Source organism: Anomaloglossus baeobatrachus, chromosome 6 (assembly GCF_048569485.1).
Source record: "Anomaloglossus baeobatrachus isolate aAnoBae1 chromosome 6, aAnoBae1.hap1, whole genome shotgun sequence".
NCBI classification, from domain to species: domain Eukaryota; kingdom Metazoa; phylum Chordata; class Amphibia; order Anura; family Aromobatidae; genus Anomaloglossus; species Anomaloglossus baeobatrachus.
The window spans coordinates 244,710,231-244,733,431 of NC_134358.1; the positions used below are offsets into that span (position 1 = coordinate 244,710,231).

At 42.9% G+C, this 23,201-nt stretch overlaps 1 protein-coding gene across 3 annotated transcripts in view; it reads right to left on the reverse strand.

Moving 5' to 3' along the window:
- The window catches only part of LOC142244256 (enoyl-CoA hydratase EchA19-like), a 167,559-nt gene that overhangs the window by 18,395 nt on the left and 125,963 nt on the right, over nucleotides 1-23,201 (reverse strand). For all 3 annotated transcript variants that reach the window (XM_075316458.1, XM_075316461.1, XM_075316460.1), the window contains one exon: nucleotides 20,019-20,168. In XM_075316458.1, coding sequence (XP_075172573.1) covers nucleotides 20,019-20,168 — 150 coding nt within the window. The remainder of the gene's footprint in view (nucleotides 1-20,018; nucleotides 20,169-23,201) is intronic.

Below are 23,201 nucleotides of genomic sequence, written 5' to 3' on the forward strand. Positions count from 1 at the left end.
AGACTTCTGAAAGCCAGGGAAGGAGTCTTGCGAGGATAATTTGCATATTCCCAGTGCCTTCTGGGATAAGTGAAGAGTCACCGCGAGCTCAAGGAGAACCGGGTTTTGGCCGTTACAGCCGGAAGGAAGACTTCTGAAAGCCAGGGAAGGAGTCTTGCGAGGATAATTTGCATATTCCCAGTGCCTTCTGGGATAAGTGAAGAGTCACCGCGAGCTCAAGGAGAACCGGGTTTTGGCCGTTACAGCCGGAAGGAAGACTTCTGAAAGCCAGGGAAGGAGTCTTGCGAGGATAATTTGCATATTCCCAGTGCCTTCTGGGAAAAGTGAAGAGTCACCGCGAGCTCAAGGAGAACCGGGTTTTGGCCCTTACAGCCGGAAGGAAGACATCTGAAAACCACGTGCCGCCAGAATTTTAGCCTGTCTTCTTCATTGTGAGCGTGAGTGAGCAAAGTGTGAGCAAAAGTAAGTGTGAGTAGAATTGTTTGTATTTAGTTGTTTAATTACTTAACATTTGTTTAGTGCTATCCCCATTAGAAAATGTGCTCCACTATTGCTAATGCGATCCAGTGTACATCTTGTCTCATGTATGCAGTCCTTGAAAAGCCGTTCGTGGGTGCATACTGTTCTTCGAGATGTGCGCAAGTTGCACATTTGGAAGCCCAGATACTGGATCTAAATGAGCAGCTGGCAACTCTGAGATGCATTAGCAATATGGAAAGGAGTTTGCTGCTCACTGAGCAGCAGCTTGCTTGGTCAGATGTGGGGGAGGATCGTAGTAGGGAGCGGCAGGACGGTGAGGTAGGTAGCTGGGTGACAGTTAGAAAGGGGGGTAAAGGGAAAAGTGCTAGGAAGGCTAGTCCTGAACTGACACACCCCAATAGGTTTGCAAACTTGGCAGATGAGGGGGGATGTCATTACAGGGGTAGCTTTGCTGCAGCAAGGCATGACCTCTGAACGCCAGAGGAGTGTCTGCTCCAGTAAGGGGGGGAATAGGAGTGCAGGGCAGGCAAGACAGGTACTGGTAGTGGGGGACTCTATTATTGGGACAGATAGGGCAATCTGTCACAAAGACAGGGATCGCCGAACAGTGTGTTGTCTTCCTGGCGCTCGAGTTCGGCACATCGCTGATCGGGTTGACAGATTACTGGGAGGGGCTGGGGAGGACCCAGCGGTCATTGTACACATTGGCACAAATGACAAAGTTAGAGGTAGGTGGAAGGTCCTTAAAGATGATTTCAGGGAATTAGGTTGTAAGCTTAAAGCATGGACCTCAAAGGTGGTATTTTCGGAAATACTACCTGTGCCACGAGCCACACCAGAGAGGCAAAGGGAGATCAGGGAGGTTAACAGGTGGCTCAGGAATTGGTGTAGGAAACAGGGTTTTGGGTTCCTGGAGAATTGGGCCGACTTTTCAGTTGGCTACAGATTCTATGCTAGGGATGGGCTGCATCTTAATGGGGAGGGTGCAGCTCTGCTGGGGCAGAAAATGGCTAGAAGGTTGGAAGAGTGTTTAAACTAGGAATGGGGGGCGAGGGTATTCACTTTATAGAAGGGGAATGTAGTGCAGATAGTGACCAGGGTACAAGTAATGAAATTGGGGGTGGTACGGGGGGAAGGGTTAGAACAGTTAATACAGTAAGCAGGAATACAGGTACAGAGTCATACGTAACGTGCATGTACACTAATGCCCGAAGCCTCACAAATAAGGTGGAGGAATTAGAATTAATATTGTTGGAAGAAAATTATGATATAGTGGGGATATCAGAGACATGGCTGGATGAGAGCTATGACTGGGCTGTTAATTTACAGGGTTATAGCCTATTCAGGAATGACCGTACAAATAAGCGAGGGGGAGGTGTGTGTCTATATGTAAAATCATCCTTAAAACCCATCCTGCGTGACAACATATGTGAGGGTACTGAGAATGTAGAGTCCCTATGGGTGGAGATAAGGGGGGGGAGAATGAATAATAAAATACTGATAGGGGTGTGTTATAAGACGCCGAATATTATGGAAGAGGTAGAGAATCTCTTCATAAAGCAAATTGATAAAGCAGCGAGTCTCGGAGAGGTAATATTTTGGGGGACTTTAACTATCCTGATATAAATTGGGGAACAGAAACTTGCAGTTCCAGCAAAGGAAATAGATTTTTGATAACAATGAAAGATAATTACCTTTCACAAATGGTACAGGACCCCACAAGAGGGGGAGCACTACTAGACCTTGTACTAACCAATAGGCCAGACCGCATATCAAATATACAAGTTGGGGGTTACTTAGGGAATAGTGATCACAAAATAATAAGTTTCATGTATTCTTTAGTAAGATGTCTAGTAGAGGGGCTACAAGGACACTAAACTTCAGGAAAGCAAATTTTAAACGGTTGAGAGATGATCTTAGTGCAATAAACTGGGATGATGTACTAAGTAATAAAAGTACACAAAGCAAATGGGAGACTTTTATGAGCATCCTGAATAGGGCTTGTGCAGAAAATATACCCTATGGGAACAAACATGCTAGAAATAGGAGGAAACCCCTATGGCTAAATAGAGCTGTAAGGGAAGCAATAAAAGAAAAACAGAAAGCCTTAAAAGAATAAAAGAGGGTAGGTAGTGATGAGGCATTATATAATTATAGAAAATTAAATAAAATATGTGAAAAGCAAATTAAGTTAGCTAAGTTTGAGACAGAGAGACTCATTGCGAGAGAAAGTAAAAATAATCCTAAAATATTCTTTAACTACATAAACAGTAAAAAACTGAAAAGCGATAGTGTTGGCCCCCTTAAAAATAGTCTTGGTGAAATGGTGGAAGGGGATGAGGGTAAAGCCAACCCGCTGAATGACTTTTTTTCTACGGTTTTTATACAAGAAAATGCCATGGCAGATGACATGACCATTGATACCATAAATTCACCCTTGAATATTACCTGCTTAACCCAGCAGGAAGTACGCCGCCGCCTCGAAATCACTAAGGTTGACAAATCTCCGGGCCCGGATGGCATACACCACAGAGTACTACAGGAATTGAGTTCTGTGATAGATAGACCATTATTTTTAATCTTCTCAGATTCCTTAATAACAGGGTCGGTACCGCAGGACTGGCGCATAGCAAATGTGGTGCCAATATTCAAAAAGGGGACAAAAACTGAGCCGGGAAATTATAGGCCGGTAAGTTTAACCTCTACGGTTGGTAAAATCCTTGAGGGTTTCTTGAGAGATGCTATACTGGAGTATCTCAAGAAAAATAACCTTATGACAGAGTATCAACATGGGTTTATGAGGGATCGATCCTGTCAAACTAATTTGATCAGCTTCTATGAAGAAGTAAGTTCAAGCCTGGACCAGGGAAATGCAGTGGATGTTGTGTATATGGACTTTTCAAAAGCTTTTGATACGGTGCCACACAAAAGGTTGGTACATAAAATGAGAATAATGGGGATAGGGGAAAATATGTGTAACTGGGTTAAAAACTGGCTCAGTGATAGGAAACGAAGGGTGGTTATTAATGGTACGTACTCGGACTGGGTCTCAGTTCATAGTGGGGTACCACAGGGGTCAGTATTGGGCCCGCTTCTTTTCAACATATTTATAAATGACCTTGTTGGGGGCATGCGGAGTAGAATTTCAATATTTGCAGATGATACTAAACTCTGCAGGGTAATCAATACAGAGGAGGATAATTTTATATTACAGGGAGATTTATGTAAATTGGAGGATTGGGCTGAGAAGTGGCAATTGAAGTTTAATGTAGATAAATGTAAGGTCATGCACTTGGGTAGAGGAAATAACATTTATGATTATGTACTTAATTGTAGAACACTTGGTAAAACAGACACAGAAAAAGACTTGGGTGTATGTGTGGATGGTAAACTTCACTTTAGTGGACAGTGTCAGGCAACTGCTGCCAGGGCTAATAAAATAATGGGATGTATTAAAAGAGGTATAAGTGTTCATGAAAAAAATATAGTTCTACCTCTGTACAAGTCACTAGTGCGACCGCACTTAGAATACTGTGTACAATTCTGGTCACCGATATATAAGAAGGACATAGCTGAACTGGAGAGGGTGCAGAGAAGAGCGACCAAGATTATTAGAGGAATGGGTGGGCTGCAAAACTAAGACAGGTTATTAAACTTGGGGTTATTTAGTTTGGAAAAATGAAGGCTTAGGGGGGATCTAATCAAAATGTATAAATATATGAGGGGACAGTACAGAGACCTTTCCAAAGATCTTTTTACACCTAGGCCTGCGACTGGAACACGGGGGCATCCGCTACGTCTTGAGGAAAGAAGGTTTAATCATAATCACAGACGAGGATTCTTTACTGTATGAGCAGTGAGACTATGGAACTCTCTGCCGCATGATGTTGTAATGAGTGATTCACTACTAACATTTAAGCAGAGCCTGGACGCCTTTCTTGAAAAATTTAATATTACCAGTTATGTATATTAGATTTTATGACAGGGTATTGATCCAGGGAACTAGTCTGATTGTCGGATGTGGAGTCAGGAAGGAAATTTTTTCCCCATTGGAACTTGTTTGCCACATTGGGGTTTTTTTGCCTTCCTCTGGATCAACATGTTAGGCTACAGGTTGAACTAGATGGACTTAGAGTCTCCCTTCAACCTTAAAAACTATGATACTATGATATACAGCATAGGACAGGCTGGTGACATACATACAGCACAGGACGAGCCGGGGACATATACACAGCACAGGAGGGGCTGGGGGCATATATACATCACAGGAGGGGCTGGGGCTCGGGCATCACTGAGGTATCACAGACAGTACTGCCGGGCACAGACAGCACTGGCACAAACAGCACTAGAGGGGCACGAACAGGATTGGGGGACATGGTCTGAGGGAGCACAGACATCACCAAGGAAGCACAGACAGCACGGGGGGGGCGGACAACACTGGCAGTGGCACGAACAGCAATGGCGGTGGCACAAACAGGACTGGGGGACATGGACAGAACTGAGGGAGCACAGACATCATGAGGCAGGCACGGACAGCATAGGGGGGCGGACAACATTAGCGGTAGCACAAACAGCACTGATGGTGGGACAGACAGGACTGGGGGACATGGATAGGACTGAGGGAGCACAGACATCACCAAGAGGGCACGGACAGCACTGGAGGTGGCATAAACAGCACTAAAAGGGCACGATCAGGACTGGAGGACATGGACAGTACTGAGGGAGCACATACATCACCAAGGGGGCATGGACAGCACTGGGGGGTGGCACACAACACTAGGGGGGGATGCAGACAGCACTGGAAGGTGGCACACAGCACTGGGTTGGTGGCATGCTGGCCCACGAGGCAGGACTCTCGTTGAACCGCAAGGCAGACGTCACACTGCACCGCGAGGCAGAAGTCACACTGCACCGCGAGGTAGAATGCATACTGCACCGCGAGGTAGAATGCATACTGCACCGCGAGGCAGAAGTCACACTGCACCGCGAGGTAGAATGCATACTGCACCGCGAGGCAGAAGGCACACTGCACCGCGAGGCAGAAGGCACACTGCACCGCGAGGCAGAAGGCACACTGCACCGCGAGGCAGAAGGCACACTGCACCGCGAGGCAGAAGGCACACTGCACCGCGAGGCAGAAAGCACACTGCACCGCGAGGCAGAAAGCACACTGCACCGCGAGGCAGAAAGCACACTGCACCGCGAGGCAGGACTCAGACTTTCTTGCGAGGCAGAAGTCACACTGTGTCGAGAGGCAGGACTCACACTGCACCAGAAGACATGTACAGTAGGGAAGCCAGTAAAGCTGCTGCTACTTTTCTTCTGTAGCACGGGAGTATAGCGCATCTCGCGCTTATCCCGCCCACAAAGTGCGTTCTCAGTACGTTGGCACAGGCCAGGCCAGCACGCTGAGAAACTAATGGTATGTGCGCCACATAATGATTTAAAGGGCCGGCAGCCGACAAAACCACAGCTGCCGCCCGACTCACTGCGGTGCCTGGGATGTGCCTAGGGGCCGCATAAAATGTTTGAGGTTCCCCTCCCCTGCTGTAAATGCACCAACCCAAAGAAGAAATATGTCTAATCACTTAGACCTGCTGTTGATTTATTCATTCTTTATTTCTCCAAAACATCGCAGTTAGACACGGCTCATATTTTTACTGCACTCTACACTGAGCGTTTACATTGGGTTTGCATGTATATCTCTGAAATGCGTGATCAGATAAAACACTTAGAAGATTCTCTATAAAGAGGCAGATGGAGATACGTTGGACTCAGTCTGTCCTAAGATCGAGCAGCGTCCATATTTTCATTGGTGCATAAAAAAGTAGTCAGCCACAGTTTTGGATACTTCTGAAAAGGACAATGCTGAACAGATGAGAGACAGAGTCTAGAGTAATAATGCTGCCTCATTATAGTGACAAGATCCTTTGGGGGTGTCATCTGAATCATTTGGAGATTTAGTTGTAAACCGCGAAGTGCTCAGCGTAGAGCACAAGATAAATGTGATTCAAAATTTTATGTAAAATATTCCCAATAAAGTTTTAACTCAATCCACGAAAAAAAAACCCAAAACCAACTCAGGGCTGTCATCTGTAAAACGGAATACAGGGAACTTCCATGTTACTGGTAACATAATGTCACGTCTCCACCAGGGCCTGCTCTGGTGACGTCTACCTCGGTCACCAGGCGCCGCTCTACTGTCACGTCGCCACCACGGCCTGCTCCAGTGCCATCTGCCCCAGTCACCAGGCGCCACTCTGCTCACACAGCAGGCAGTGCTGGTGATGGGGGAGAGGTCAGTTCCAGTGGCTCTGGTGGACGTAGTTTCTTAGTCCCACAGTATGCCTGAACCACATTTAGAGTCCACATGTTTGGCAATTCTATAGTGAGGAGAGTCAACTTAATTTACAGGCTGCGTTTTTCCAGAAGCAGGAGCTGGGCATAATGTGTGGGCACTACAATGTACTGGGCTCTACAATGGCAGGTTTGCAATTTTCACTCAGCAACATCCATTGCTGCTTGTTTCTGGAAAACACACATGGAGTCAAAATCATTGCTACACTTGTAGATAAATCCCAGAGGAGTGTAATTTCCAAAATAGGGTCACTTTATTCTGCTTTTCTGGCATTTAGGAGCTTTGTATATGAATTCCATAAACTATTGTTTGAAAATTTGTAGCCGAAGAGTCAAATAGCGCTCCTTCCCTCCTGAGTCTTGCCTTGCAGCCAAGCAGTACTGTACAGCTAGCTATATGTGGTGTAGTGGCACGTTCAGCAGAAATTGTGTGACTAATTTTAGTGACAGTTTTACCCATTTTCCTGTGTGAAAATGTAAAAAAAACTATTTTTTTTGAGGTAAAAATGTAATTATTATTTTTTCAACGCCCAATGGTGTAACATTCAATGACACATCTGTGGCATCAATGTGCTCAGTACACCTCTAGATGAATTCACTGAGAGGTGTAGTTTGCAAGATAGGGTCGCTTATGGAGGATTCTGCTGTTCCAGCTGTTCTAGTTTTTGACTACATATGGGGTATTGGTGTACTCAGAAAAAATTGCATAACAAATTGTATCAAAAATACCCTTTTTTAAAATTAAAAGCTTAGGGCGGAAGGAATATTTTAGTGGGAAAAAAAAAATCACCATTTACTCAGCCCAATGTTATACAATTCTGTGAATTGTATGAAAGTTAAAAATAGTCACTACAACCCTAGATACAGTTAGGTCCAGAAATATTTGGACAGTGACACACGTTTTGTTATTTTAGCTGTTTACAAAAACATATTCAGAAATACAATTATATATATAATATGGGCTGAAAGTGCACACTCCCAGCTGCAATATGAGAGTTTTCACATCCAAATCGGAGAAAGGGTTTAGGAATCATAGCTCTGTAATGCATAGCCTCCTCTTTTTCAAGGGACCAAAAGTAATTGGACAAGGGACTCTAAGGGCTGCAATTAACTCTGAAGGTGTCTCCCTCGTTAACCTGTAATCAATGAAGTAGTTAAAAGGTCTGGGGTTGATTACAGGTGTGTGGTTTTGCATTTGGAAGCTGTTGCTGTGACCAGACAACATGCGGTCTAAGGAACTCTCAATTGAGGTGAAGCAGAACATCCTGAGGCTGAAAAAAAAGAAAAAATCCATCAGAGAGATAGCAGACATGCTTGGAGTAGCAAAATCAACAGTTGGGTACATTCTGAGAAAAAAGGAATTGACTGGTGAGCTTGGGAACTCAAAAAGGCCTGGGCGTCCACGGATGACAACAGTGGTGGATGATCGCCGCATACTTTCTTTGGTGAAGAAGAACCCGTTCACAACATCAACTGAAGTCCAGAACACTCTCAGTGAAGTAGGTGTATCTGTCTCTAAGTCAACAGTAAAGAGAAGACTCCATGAAAGTAAATACAAAGGGTTCACATCTAGATGCAAACCATTCATCAATTCCAAAAATAGACAGCCAGAGTTAAATTTGCTGAAAAACACCTCATGAAGCCAGCTCAGTTCTGGAAAAGTATTCTATGGACAGATGAGACAAAGATCAACCTGTACCAGAATGATGGGAAGAAAAAAGTATGGAGAAGAAAGGGAACGGCACATGATCCAAGGCACACCACATCCTCTGTAAAACATGGTGGAGGCAACGTGATGGCATGGGCATGCATGGCTTTCAATGGCACTGGGTCACTTGTGTTTATTGATGACATAACAGCAGACAAGAGTAGCCGGATTAATTCTGAAGTGTACCGGGATATACTTTCAGCCCAGATTCAGCCAAATGCCGCAAAGTTGATCGGACGGCGCTTCATAGTACAGATGGACAATGACCCCAAGCATACAGCCAAAGCTACCCAGGAGTTCGAGTGCAAAAAAGTGGAACATTCTGCAATGGCCAAGTCAATCACCAGATCTTAACCCAATTGAGCATGCATTTCACTTGCTCAAATCCAGACTTAAGACGGAAAGACCCACAAACAAGCAAGACCTGAAGGCTGCGGCTGTAAAGGCCTGGCAAAGCATTAAGAAGGAGGAAACCCAGCGTTTGGTGATGTCCATGGGTTCCAGACTTAAGGCAGTGATTGCCTCCAAAGGATTCGCAACAAAATATTGAAAATAAAAATATTTTGTTTGGGTTTGGTTTATTTGTCCAATTACTTTTGACCTCCTAAAATGTGGAGTGTTTGTAAAGAAATGTGTACAATTCCTACAATTTCTATCAGATATTTTTGTTCAAACCTTCAAATTAAACATTACAATCTGCACTTGAATTCTGTTGTAGAGGTTTCATTTCAAATTCAATGTGGTGGCATGCAGAGCCCAACTCGCGAAAATTGTGTCACTGTCCAAATATTTCTGGACCTAACTGTACATTTCTTGAGAGGTGTAGTATCCAAAATAGGGTCACTTGTGGAGTTTTCTACTGTTTTAACATGTCAGTGGCTTTTTAAATGTCATATTGCATCAGGAATTTATTATAGCCAAAATGGTGATCCTTCCAAGCAGATAAACAATAGATACCACATATGTAGTGGAAAACTATTTACTCAGGGAAAAGAACATGTACTCCATATAATTTGCTCTGCAATTTTCATTACACTTGTGAAAATACAAAAAATATGGGATTTTTTCCACGGGTCAAAATTATAATGTTCTGTGAAGCACCTAGGGGGTAAAAGTGCTCACCACACATCCTAAATAAATACCTTGAGGGGTCTAGTTTCCAAAATGTGGTCCAGGCACATCAAGGGGTTTGCAAACTCGATGTGACGTCTATTATAGATTCCAGCCAATTTTGCGTTCAAAATTAAATGGTGCTCCGTACCTTCTGAGCCCTGCCGTGCACCCAAACAGTAGTTTTACACTACATATGGGGTACTGGCGTACTCAGGGAAAATTGCCCTGAAAATTATACAATGCACTTTCTCCTTTTTAACTTGTGAAAGTAAAAATTTTGGGGCTAAAGCAACATTTTTGGGGGAAAAGGTAAAACTTTTTTCTTTCTTCATTCCACATTGGGTTAATTTCTGTGACGCACCTAAGGGATTAATAAACTTCTTGGATGGGTTCAATTTTTAAAATGGTGTACATATGGGCTATTTTTTGTCACATAGGCCCCTCAAAGTCACTTCAAATGTGATGTAACCCCTGAAAATATTAGTGTTGTAAATTTTGTTGAAAAAATGAGAGCTGGCTGATAAACTTTTAACCCTTCTAATGTCCTAACAAGAAAACATTATGTTAAAAAAACGGTGCTGATGTAAAGTAGACACGTGGTAAATGTTTTTTATTAAGTATTTTGAGTGACCTAATGCTCTGGTGTAGGGGCATAAAAATGCAAAGTTTGAAAATGGTGAAATGTTCCAAATTTTTGCCAAATTTCCAATATTGTCACAAATAAATGCAAATAATATCGTCCTAGATTTACCAGTAACATAAAGTAAAATATGTCACAATAAAACAGTCTCAGAACCACCAGGATCCGTTCAAGCGTTCTAGAGTTATTACAACATAAAGTGACACTGGTCAGAATTGAAAATAAGGGCCTGGTCAGGAAGGTGAAAACAGGCTGGGGGTGAAGGGGTTAAAATACATGGGGGTCTTTAGTGTTTCTTGTGGAGATATTTCAAGATCCAGGTGGTGTCTGACTGATGTTGTTGGAGACCAAAAACTATAAAACTAAAAAGTTTTGGATGACCAAAATCAATTTTCCCTGATAAAACCAGGTTATTTTGCTCCTAAAGCTTATGTCTCCATTTTACTCTTCTTAATGTCAGTCTCCACCCGAACATCCTTTAGTTAGCATGATCTGCCAGGAAAAACATGCCAAATGTCATTCTACTTTGCTTACAGTATATTCGGCAAACGGCACTTGATTTTATTAGCATTAGTTTTAAAGATAGCCCGTTACCTGCCAAGCAAAACAGTCATATTTTAATTTGAATCAGGGCAACAACATGCCCAGGGTGCAAGGCAGCTGCGCGGAGTCTGTAGAGACATGAGTCACCTCTTGGATGAAATGATGGTAGTTTCGGGAGGTCTGAATAATATTCTGTGCTGTAATATTGTACACTTCATACGTGATCACCTCCCTTGGTTCGCCTTGTATACAAGTTGTGCAGTACACATACAAACACAGACATCATGCAGGAAATGTCTTGGCCTCGAGTTCTGAAACACAACTCAAATCTACTGTGTAGTGAAAATCATAACAGATTAGCCGCGTAGATCCAAATAAGATATAAAATGGACATTTTCCAGGGTAAAAAGACTAATGCTGCAAATGGTGGAACATCTGGCTGAGCCAAACAAACATATTACAAATATTGTACATCATTTGGAGCCTGTTACCTCCCAAGCAACGTAGGCTTCACGAATATCTAATCACATATTAATTGCAAGTAGAGATGAGTGAACCTGAAATTTGGTGTTTGGATAAAAAAAGACTTTACGTACGCAAACCACTCGCTTGAGCATTGCTGTGCTTGGGTACTCTTGGTGCTCGGCACAGTGCGAGTCACTTGCAGAGTTTGAACGACGCACGCTGGGGGTAATGACAACATGATCAGATGTAGTGTAGACAAAAAAAAAAATGGAAAAACACCACCCACCTGCTCCCAGAAGTGAGACCCGAACTGTCCAATTAGTGACTTTCATCGGGGATCAGGTCAAGTCCAGGTCCCAAACCAAACTTTAAAGTCCGGCTGAACCTAACTTCCACACACTTCCGGGGACAGGTGAGTGGGGTTTTTCCACCTTTTTTTCATTGGATCCACACTACATCCGATCATGCTGTCATTGCCCCCAGTGTGAGCCATTCAAATACTGCAAGCGGCTTGCACTGGGCCGAGCAACGAGCGTACCCGAGCACACCGATGCTCGGGCGAGTAGTTTGCATATCTAAACTACCCGAACTCTGTTTTTTTTTCCATATGTACTTCGACTCCATGTTTTAAAAACAGACATACATATGGTACCATTATATCTTCTATTCCAGTACTTGCAGTGTAGTTATAAGGAAACACTCACCAACAATGTAGACCATGCATAGTGGAAAATCACAATCAAGTGAAAGAGAATGAGCATTCGTTTAAAGTGAATCTCTCACCATATATACTGCCCAATGGCGGACGCATACAGAAGAGGGCCCCTGTGCAAGAATGGTATATGGGCCCCTTGCAGTCCAATAGCTCATCATAAGACACCTGCTTTGGAAGTGGATATAGGCCCCGTTTACTTATTGTGCCCCTATGTGGCTGCACAGGTTGCACCAATGATATGGCCACCCATGATTTACTAACTATATTATTAAATACATCTTTTTGACCTGATGAGGATGGTGTTCTTACTTTGAAAAATTAGCAGCAGCTCCTTTAGTCCTCTCAGTGATAGTCTCCTGCTATGTAGTCCTCAATATTCAACAGCCTGCCCCCAGTCATTTATTGGCAGCTTTCTGGATATGCTCAGTGCAGTCAGACAGCAATCTGTAAGTGGTGGTCAGGGTAAAAGTACGCTGAGCGCATTGCAATTTATAAAAAAAAAATTAATTGCACTCTCACCAATATTAATTAATCAGTAAGTGCTTATCTGCGAGTTGTTCCTCGGGTGTTCTCTGGCATGCTGCGTAGGATTGCATAAAACGGCCGAGACTTATGAATGCAAGTCAATGGGTGCGAGAAAAGAAACGCACTGCACATGGACCACACGTATGCCATCTGTTTTTTACGGATACATTACCATTTTGTAGCATTGAATACCGCAAATGGTCCTGTAAATGATTATGGAATAAAAGTTGCTAAGAAAAAAAAACGCATTGCATACGAATGTCATACGTATGTTATATTGATGCTAGGTGAGAAAAAAAAACCAAATGAATCACGCACATGCATGACATATTTAATACCAAACAGATTTCACTTGTCCTGCTCTCGTGGATGAAAATCGGTGGGAATTTTTATACGTTGTTGTGAGCAAACCCTTAACCAGAGCTCATCATGGAGGGGACTAGCAGAGCTGAACCACAAATCGATCATTTTATCAAAACTATAACAAAAAGCCAATGAGGCCAGGCTCACAACACATTTCTGCAACACATTTATGGCTGCATCGGGGCTTTTGTCGAAAACTCTGAAAAATGGCATTTGGATGAAAACCCAAAGTTGCCATTCACATAATAAGGCAGGCAGAATCACTTTGCACACCATCTGGCCTGCTTTCCAGTAGTTATGTTTTTTAGGCAGGACAAAACCATGTTCTGTCACACCTGTTAGGCCTCTTTCACACGTCAGTATTTTGCATCAGTGTGTCGTCAGTGTTTCATCAGTGTTTGGATGCCAAAACCAGGAGTGGAACTTACAGAGAAGAACTATAATTGAAAGACTGACACCTGTTTTGTGTTTTAGAGACACTCCTGGTTTTGGCATCCAAAAACTGATGACACACTGATGAAACACTGATGCAAAATACTGACGTGTGAGAGGCCTTAGGGGCACTTTGCACACTACGACATCGTAAGCCGATGCCGAGTGCGATAGTCCCCGCCCCCGTCGCTGCAGCGATATCATGGCGTTAGCTGCCGTAGCAAACATTATCGCTACGGCAGCTTCACATGGACTCACCTGCCCTGCGACGTCACTCTGGCCGGCGACCCGCCTCCTTCCTAAGGGGGCGGGTCGTGCGGTGTCATAGCGACGTCACACGGCAGGCGGCCAATAGAAGCGCAGGGGCGGAGATGAGCGGGACGTAAACATCCCACCCACCTCCTTCCTTCCGCATAGCCGCCCAGAACGCAGGTTGGAGATGTTCCTCTCTCCTGTGGCTTCACACACAGCGATGTGTGCTGCCACAGGAACGAGGAACAACATCGTAACATCGGTCTTTCCCAATTCATGGAAATGACCGACGCTACACCGATGATACGATTCCGACGCTTTTGTGCTCGTTAATCATATCAAAAATGCTTTACACACTACGATGTCTAGAGCGACGCCGGAAGTGCGTCACTTTCGATTTGACCCCACCGACATCGCACCTGCGATGTCGTAGTGTGCAAAGTGCCCCTTAGGCTGTGTGCCCATGCTGCATTTTTTTTTTCTTGCAGATTTTAATCAATACTGAAAAGAAAAACACATCCCAGAAAAATCTATGAGAATCCTGACTTGCTGTGCACATGTTACTGATTTTTTTCTTACAGATTTTGGCGCAGAAAAAAGAAGCAGCATGTCAATTATGTCTGCGTTTTTTTCCTGTGGATTTAATCCCCTGCAGTGTTCAATCACTGAAATGGATTATATCAGTCAGCGCTGCACTCGCAGCACTGACACTTCGCCTCACACAAGATGCATTCGGCATGGTGTGTGAGGCTCTCTGTAGCTCGGTAACCTGGGGTCGTCAAGGGTTGCCATGGCAGCAATCGGGTCCCTGTAATACGATCACAGGGACCCGATCGCCAGTGAGAGGTAAGCGATTCCTCTTTTAGCCTGAATGCTGTGATCGCATTTATTATTTAAAAATGAGGTTTTAGTAAATCTAAGAATTCTTAAGTTTTAGTTAAAGATTCCTGAAATGTTCACACTGGTGGCTTTTTCCATGTGTTTTATGCTTACACTCGTATTTGCATTTATGGCTTACTGTCAGATTAGTGACAGTTAAGTCCTCACAGTGAGTTACTGCAGGATTAACAGTACTGTTGGGTTTTAATAATCATTCATATACCAGATTGATATCCAGTAAACCAGGCACAGCTTTCTTGCATATCGAACACTGCTCATTTGTTTACCTTACAGAGGGGTGATCCATCCTCGGACTGTATCAGACCAAATTCTGGAACATTTACCTTCTACAGAGTTACGCCCTTGTTATTCTAACAGAGATGATTTACTCTGACAATTTATCCAACAGACTAAGAACTAATGTAACTCAGCGGAGATTTCTCTTAAAAAGAAAAACAACTGAGCACTATGGTTGTTGGAAAATCACTCAATATAATTCAAAGGTTTTGGGCTTTCATAGTGCTAATCACCGGAGAGAGATCAAAGACAAGTGTAACAATTGTGATTTCTGTATCTAATTTTAGGTTTAGACTCCAATGTGAATCATTTGAAATCATGTGGATGTCTGTATGGATGGTCCCTAATAATAATCTACTTATCTTACAAGTTAGTGGTTGTCAAATCATTTTAGAATATGAAATCTTAAATGTTCACTGTTTTACTTTGCATAAATAGTACAAGCAAATGGAAGCATATTTTGTTTGTTAAGATATTACAAATTTTCTTATGTCTCCACTTATGAGCTACTTTTCCTCCCAGTCTCCTGGACTCATCATTTACTCTGAAAAATCCAGCTTGTCAGCACACTTTTAGGCTGCTTTCACACATCCGTTTTTTCCTGTGCGGCACAATCCGGCACTTTGCAGAAAAACCGCAACCGTTTTTTTTTTTTGCCGCCAGTTGGGGTTTTTTTTTGCATAGACTTTCATTAGTGCCGGATTGTGCCGCATGGGCTTGCGTTCGGTCCGGTTTTTGCCGCATGCGGCAGATTTAGCCGATGTGGCGGCCGTATAGAACGTTGCCTGACACGTTTTTTTGTCCGGCAAATAAAAACGCATGGCGCCGCATCCGGCCGGAGCGGCGCTATTTGCAATGCATGCCTATGAACGCCACATGCGGCGTCCTGCGGCAAACACCACATCCGGCCGCTACATGCGTTTTTTTCCACTGCGCATGCTCAGTAGCGTGCCGCAAGCGGCAAAAACCGGATGGGCCGCATGTCAAAAACTTATGCAAAAGATGCGGTATTGTCGCCACATCCGTTGCATAGGTTTTAGAGCCGGATTGGCTGGCTCTGCTAAAACCGGAGGTGTGAAAGCAGCCTAAGACAGGGAGGAGTAGCGGGAGAGAGACCAACAGAGAAAAGGTGCAGCTTTGAAGTGTTTTACCTTACCCTACAGCTTGATTCACAGCTACACTGCTAGGTATTGCAGTTTAAAGGAAAACATCCATCAGGATTTTCATATATTAAGTAAAGCCAGGGCTATAATGGCACTAGGGTTTTGAATGTAAGCATAGCTTTTGTTCAGGGATTGGATGCTTTATTTCAGAAATATGTGCAAGTAAAGTTCCAGTAATGCACTGCTATAAATTGACAGGTGCAACAGGAAGGAAATATGTGGGTCGGGTCTTGCTATTTATTCCCAACCCTGTCAGTCTGCCTGCGCCTGAATTAATGTCTATGATGAGGCCAGGGGGAGGAAAGCCAGGTGGGCAGACAGGGGTGGGAATAGATAGCAATACCTGACCCACATATTCCCATCCCGTTGCACCTGTCAATGAAATAGCAGTGCACTGCTGGAACTATACTTGCACATAATGCTGAAATAAAACCTCCACTCTCTAAATAAAAGCTTCAGCATCCTAGCCCCATTATAGCACTGTCTTTACTTTAGTTCTGAAAATCCTGCATGTTGGTTCCCTTTAATAAACTCCATACTAGTGCTGCTTCTCTACAGGTGTTTCACAGTGACAAGAGAGCAGAAATCCCTGGTGTCTCTATGGGAGACATTATAACAGTCTCTACCCACTAGCTCAGAGACAATGCACATTGAGATCAGTCACATAATAAACAAAAATTATCATGTACACCCATAACAGTATCACCAGAAATGGTACACTGCACAAACATGGTAGGATTTGTCTTTTTTATTAATCTTTCTAAACAATAAAACAATTGTCTGCTTTTTGGTTCTTTGTAGAATATTTGGGTACGAGGCAAGCTAAACCTCTGGCAAGAAAAGAAACACCTGCTTTACTTAGTGCTTCATACATAGCATATATTAAAGTAGAGGGTAACAAGTTGTCATGTAATTATTTTAGAATTTTCAAGTTACGTATTAACTCAGACAGATATGATGTCTGCAGAAGTCAAAGATTCCAGGGGAAAATATTATAATGAAAACTTATGAGTATTTTTCAACAGTAAGGAAATGGTTTGATGCACTTCACAGAAATAATTCCTTCCTAGCACTGAAAACTATGAGTAATACTTGTGTCTGGGCTCCCGAGCAAATACAACTGCCATCCATGGCAAAATGCCAAAGCCGGTTCTGGGTCACATCCGATAATTCACCTTGTGACCGGGAGGTTTGTACTCTGTCAGGTGAAAGAATAATCATATTTTCACTAGACAAATGGCAATAATTATTGTGTGGATGTGAGTCATAGGATTTTCACACTGGCCCCATAGTGTATTAATAAATTTAACAAAGGTTTCAATACGAGTTTTACTGTGAAAATAAAAAAAAAAAATATTTTGAAAAGTATTACTGAAGTTTGTTCTGTACATGAGGAAAAAGAAAGCCTGTTAATGGAGCACTAAAGTCTTTAAATTCTTTAGTGGCAGTGATGAGTCAGAGTATTGACCCGGTTTGGCGTGGAACCCAAATGACAATTTTTTTATGTGAGGCTTAGCATGACTTAAGCCAGCTGTTTACGGAATAGCAGGCTCTTATATGAGCTTAGAGAATATTATCTGCTATACCCACATTTTTATACTTACGATCAAGCTACAACTTGAAATGTTAAAATATTTCAGGTGCTAAATGCACCATATTAACAACTACTCACTTGCTTTGTACAATGGGTGGGGTGGATCCAAAATCGGAAGAAACATTTTTTAAAGTTACTAGTACTCAAGCAAGTTAGCAAGAGCAGGTTGGGTCTACAGCTGTGAGATAAAGCAGGGAACCCTGAGGAGAGAACAAATGGTTTATAACTAGTGATGGGCTAACCACCCGATGTTCGTGTTCGGGAGACTCGCCAGAACGTTTTGTAACGTTAGAGTTTGGGGGTCGGAGTAAACGCGAACTTGCGTCCGAATCTCGAACTTGGACTTTATAGATATGGGATGTGACGGGGGGGTCTGTAAAATAAATAATATAGTTAATAATAAACATTGTCATTATACTTACCGCTCCCGCGACGCATCCTGCAGACTCTGTCTCCCGGCCGTTTCTGCTTCCGGGTCCGATCATTAACTTCTGGTGATATGCACTGCACTGCTCGTCACTCAGCAGTCTTCGGCTCTTTTCAGCCGTGTTCTCGGTGACGTCAGGGTTCACCCGAGTCCATGGCTTAGCCAGGAATTGAACTTTGACTGCCACTGTCAGCCTGCTTCTCGCTCTGTATAGACGTTTGTCTGTACAGAGGGAAGAAGCAGAGCTGACATTGCTCTACCTGTGGACTACGTCGGAGAAAGGATTTTTTTTATAATAAAAATGGAGTCCCTAATTTTTTTTGTTTTATTACTAATAAAAAAATTTTTTCTATGTGTTGTGTTTTTCTTTTTAGTTTTTTAGACTCTCCCACTAAATCAGTACTCTGGTGTACTGGGATCCAAAAAACACTAAAATAGATGAGGGACTGAATTTAATACCAAGCATGACAAAATACAATACATACCACTAGGTAACTACATTCATGCCAGACAGGTCACATGGCTGTGACGTCATTAAAGGTACTGTAACCAACTACGTAACAACATTCACAACCAGATTGGTCACCTGGCTATGACGTCATGGAAGGTCCTTTAGTCAGTGGAGGTTACCAGGGCGCACAGCTAACTGTGCCTGTTTGTCTGCGTGAGCAGACCTGTGTTTGTCTCCTCGCACAGATGTAGGAGAGCTGAAGAGATGCTCACCTTTGGACTACTTCATAGGGCTTTTTTTTTTTTACATCCCCTGGACCCGAACTGAACCCAAACTGGACCCGAACGGTAACACAAAGCTCATGTTCGGGATCTTGTGCACGGACGCTATGTGCTCGGTGTAAACCCCGAACTTTACAGTTCGGGTTCGCCCATCCTTGTTTATAACCACATTTGTTTTCTCATTTCCAGGCTACATAGCACTCAATGAAATATAAAGATAAGAGGAGAGAGGAGAGTAATGACCCAATTAATGTACATGAAATGATGCAAAGACATCCTCTTGATGAAAAAAGTGCAAAGAATCTTTATTAAGAGTTTCTCATAAATGGTTACAAGATGGTAGATAAAAAAAAAATGACTGAATGACTTTATATTTCATGTTTTGAGAGTGGCCCATATATACTAAAGAATTACGATGGTCGGTATGTGTACCTTATCTGGGTTCTTATAGCACTGAATGAGTAGTGGACAGAAGTTTATGCAATGTAAATGCTTCTACTGGAACAGCATTCACGAGAGATGAGCGAGCACTGCCATGCTCAGGAGCTCGGTACTTGTAACGAGCAGTTAATGCTCGTATGGACGCAACGCGGGTACCAGTCTATAATGTTAGTCAATGGGGAACTTTAGCATTTTTCTGGGAAATCTTCCAGAAAAATGCTAGCGTTCCCCATAGACTTCATTATACTTGGGTACTTGAGTCACACCCATCCGAGCATTAACTGCTCGTTACAAGTACAGAGCGGAGGAATCCTGTATAATGAAAACCGGAGGCAGGCTTATCTTCCGGGCAGCACACACCCCGTAGCTCGGAAGATAGAAAAGGGGATTCTGTCAAACGAAATCAGCTGGTACTGATGAGATTCTATGTAGATAGAAGAGGGAGGAGGGGGCGGAGCTCTGTCTCTAGCTCCTCCCTCTACCTCTAACTCCTTCCTCCTCCTATTGTCCTAGAATCTCATCAGTAACAACTGCCATCTCCTATCTCAGTAATTGGAGATAACTTTTCAAAGATTTTTTACTCCAGATTATTGGTTTAAAAGCTTTGATTTATTGGGCTCTGTGTCCACACACCCTACTCTCTCAGATGCATCCATTACATAAGAGAGCAGAATCCCCCATCACTCAGCCAATTGTTATTTCCATGTATTATTAAATGAGCAAAATTCCACAATTTCAAAGTAATCTTGGACTTTTGACAGTAAATTTTTTTCACAGTAAATTAATAATCAAACTCCTGATATTCTTTTACATCAGATTCTGTTTAAAATATATGAAGCTTTGCTTCAGTAAAATATATGTATATATTTTTGCTTAAAACGTCAACACTTACCTTGCCCATCAGAAACCACCCGATTAGCAAGTCCAAAAGCATATGCTTCTTGGGCATCTACTGGCCTCCCTGTAAGAATGAGATCCAGTGCCCGCGAAAGCCCAATTAACTGTGGCAATCTCACTGTTCCACCATCGATTAGTGGGACGCCTGCAGAAATATAACAGAATCAAAGGTTAGGTTCCCACAATGAGTTGCATTGCATAGCTGAACACAAAACATAGCATCTTACAGTTCCAGAAAAGTGGAAAGAATTCATAGAAATGTGATGCCTACTGTGCGTGTTTTAAATGCAAAACATATCAATTTCTCACGCTGAGTTTTATGTGCGGATTTTCTCCATAGAATTGCATTAGATGCCAAAAATCCACAGATAAAAAAATGTTCTTCATGTGCTTGCACCGAGGAAAAACCCTGAAATCTATACGACTGTATCAATTAAGTTTTATCAAAGACAAATACCAAGATGTATCAAAAACAAAGCAGTTTTATTTAAAACATGACAACAAAAAGAAACAATAAATGTGTAAAAACTAATGTGACCCCCCCCACTAAAAAACACAATTAATAAAAGCACAAGTAACTTAAATTTGCTAATAAGTGCAGGAATACTTCATAAGATATGCAACACTAAAGGCCCTTTACACGCTACGACATCGCTAAAGCGATGTCGTTGGGGTCACGGAATTTGTGACGCACATCCGGCCGCTTTAGCAATGTTGTTGCGTGTGACACCTATGAGCGATTTTGAATCGTCGCAAAAATGTTCAAAATCGCTCATCGGTGACATGCACACCTATTCTCAATTATCGTTGCTGCTGCATGTACGATGTTGTTCGTCGTTCCTGCGGCAGCACACATCGCTGTGTGTGACACCGCAGGAACGAGGTATCTCACCTTACCTGCGGCCGCCGGTAATGAGGAAGGAAGGAGGTGGGCGAGATGTTACGTCCCGCTCATCTCTGCCCCTCCTTTTCTATTGGGCGGCGGTTCAATGACGCTGCTGTGACATCGCTGTGATGCTGAACGAACCGCCCCCTTAGAAAGGAGGCGGTTCGCCGGTCACAGCGACGTCGCAGAGCAAGTATGTGCGTGTGACGCTGCCGTAGCGATAATGTTTGCTACGGCAGTGATCACCACATATCGGCCGTATGACGGGGGCGGGTGCTATCGCGCTCGACATCGCCATCAAATGCTAGCGATGTCGCAGCGTGTAAAGCGGCCTTTAGGATATGTGCGCACTAAAAAGTGCCCTTTTCTTAAGGAAAATCCGGACCCTCTTAAAGAATCCCGCACCCGCAGTAAAAAACGCACGAAAACCGCAGTGAAATCCGCATGTGGTTTTACCGCGGTTTGCCGCGAATTTACCGCAGATTTTCCGCAGGTTGGTCCCTGCGGATTTTTACCATTATCTATGGCAAAAACCGCAGTTACCTGCAGAAAAGTGACATGCTCATTAATTCCGCAGCAGAAAATCCGCGGGTATAAAAAAATCGCAGTGTGCGCACAACATTTTTTAAAACCCATAGGATTTGCTGGGGAATGACTGCAGCAATGTTAGACACATTTTCTGCAGCAACTTCGCACCAAATTCGCGGCAAAATACGCGGTAAATCCGCAGCGTGCGCACAGAGTCTAAAAATTCACCAAATACAGATCGTACGTAGCCTAAAGCTGAAGAAACAAACAAATAAACAAAAAAATACATAACAAACGAAGATTGGTAGGTCAATGCAATTTCACTCAAAAATTGAAATAGAAGTGGCTGTCATAAGAAGATGGTCAGCAGTAATAGTTGAATTGTGATTTTATTACGCATTTCACAGATCACACTTCCTTCCCCAGATAAATCACACGTACATAAATCATGTACATGTGTGATTTATCTGAGGAAGGAGGTGTGATCTGTGAAACGCGTAATTAAATCTCGATTCAACTATTACTGCTGACCATCTTTTTTTTTTTTAAATCAAATAGTTTTTTATTAACATTTTTGTTTAACAAAAGAAGAACAGCGCATACATGCAAGTATGCAGGCCCACCTCCCTCCCCCAAACAAAATCCCTTATTCGACTCAATATATAATATATTCTTCTGTACATATATATTCATAAACACATTTAGGCATAGATCAGTGACCAATCTACCACTCAGAGTACCTGACTAAAACACCCGCAATCCAACCTGATACCATGGCCCATTTCCAAGCATCTAAACTAAACCGAATTCGCCCTTAAGGCTCTAGCCCAGGTCAACGTCACCGGAGCCAAATTTGGAGTATCAAGCCATGGGGCCCAGAGGTCCTCAAATTTTTTGTATGCCCTTCTCTTCTGGTAAACATACTTCTCCAGCTGGAGGACATAATTTACCTTATCAACTAACTCTTTAGTGTCGAGAACCTTTCTATTTTTCCAGTATAATGCTATGACCTTCCGTGCCAGATAGAATATACGCGCAATAGCAATCTTATGGCGCTCCGGAACAGGGCGTTCCGCCGTGTATCCGAGAACACATGTCAAAAGTCCACGGTCAGAACGACATTCAGACACAGAATCAATCAGGTCAAGCACTCCCGTCCAGTATCTTCTCAAACATGGGCAGTTCCATATAAGATGAATCAGCGTCCAAAGCTCCACATTTCCAACAACACACTGCTGACTATCTTCTTACGACAGCGTGGGAGTCCACTTCTATTTGATCTTTTGACGCTCACTCCTTGTGGTGTCTGCTGCAGCTGTAACCTACACATTTTCAATAGCAGTTGTGACTATTTTTCCCGTTGTATCAGGTCAGCACATCTGATATTACCTAAACACGTTTGTAACGTCAGTACCCAATTAGCGCCTTTTCTCTTTTCAGTCTTCTTCACATTGATTTATAGAATTTCACTGTCATATTTATAATTTCAAAATTATTATGCAAAATGGATGTAAATGTCATAACGATTAACCTTTTTGTTTTTCAAACAAACTCACGATGGTCGTGCCTTTGGGTCACTGAAATCAATCTCCAGCACCTGTGATTTCAAACTTACAAAATAAAGGAAGCACATCTCTATGTAGAGTGGCTTTTGCTGAAAAGAACAAAATAAAAGTTCCAAAATTCATGGTCTACTTTTCAAGACAGCGATCTTTGAATATGAAAATTAGGTGCTCAATGTGCCATGGGCAATCCCGAACACCA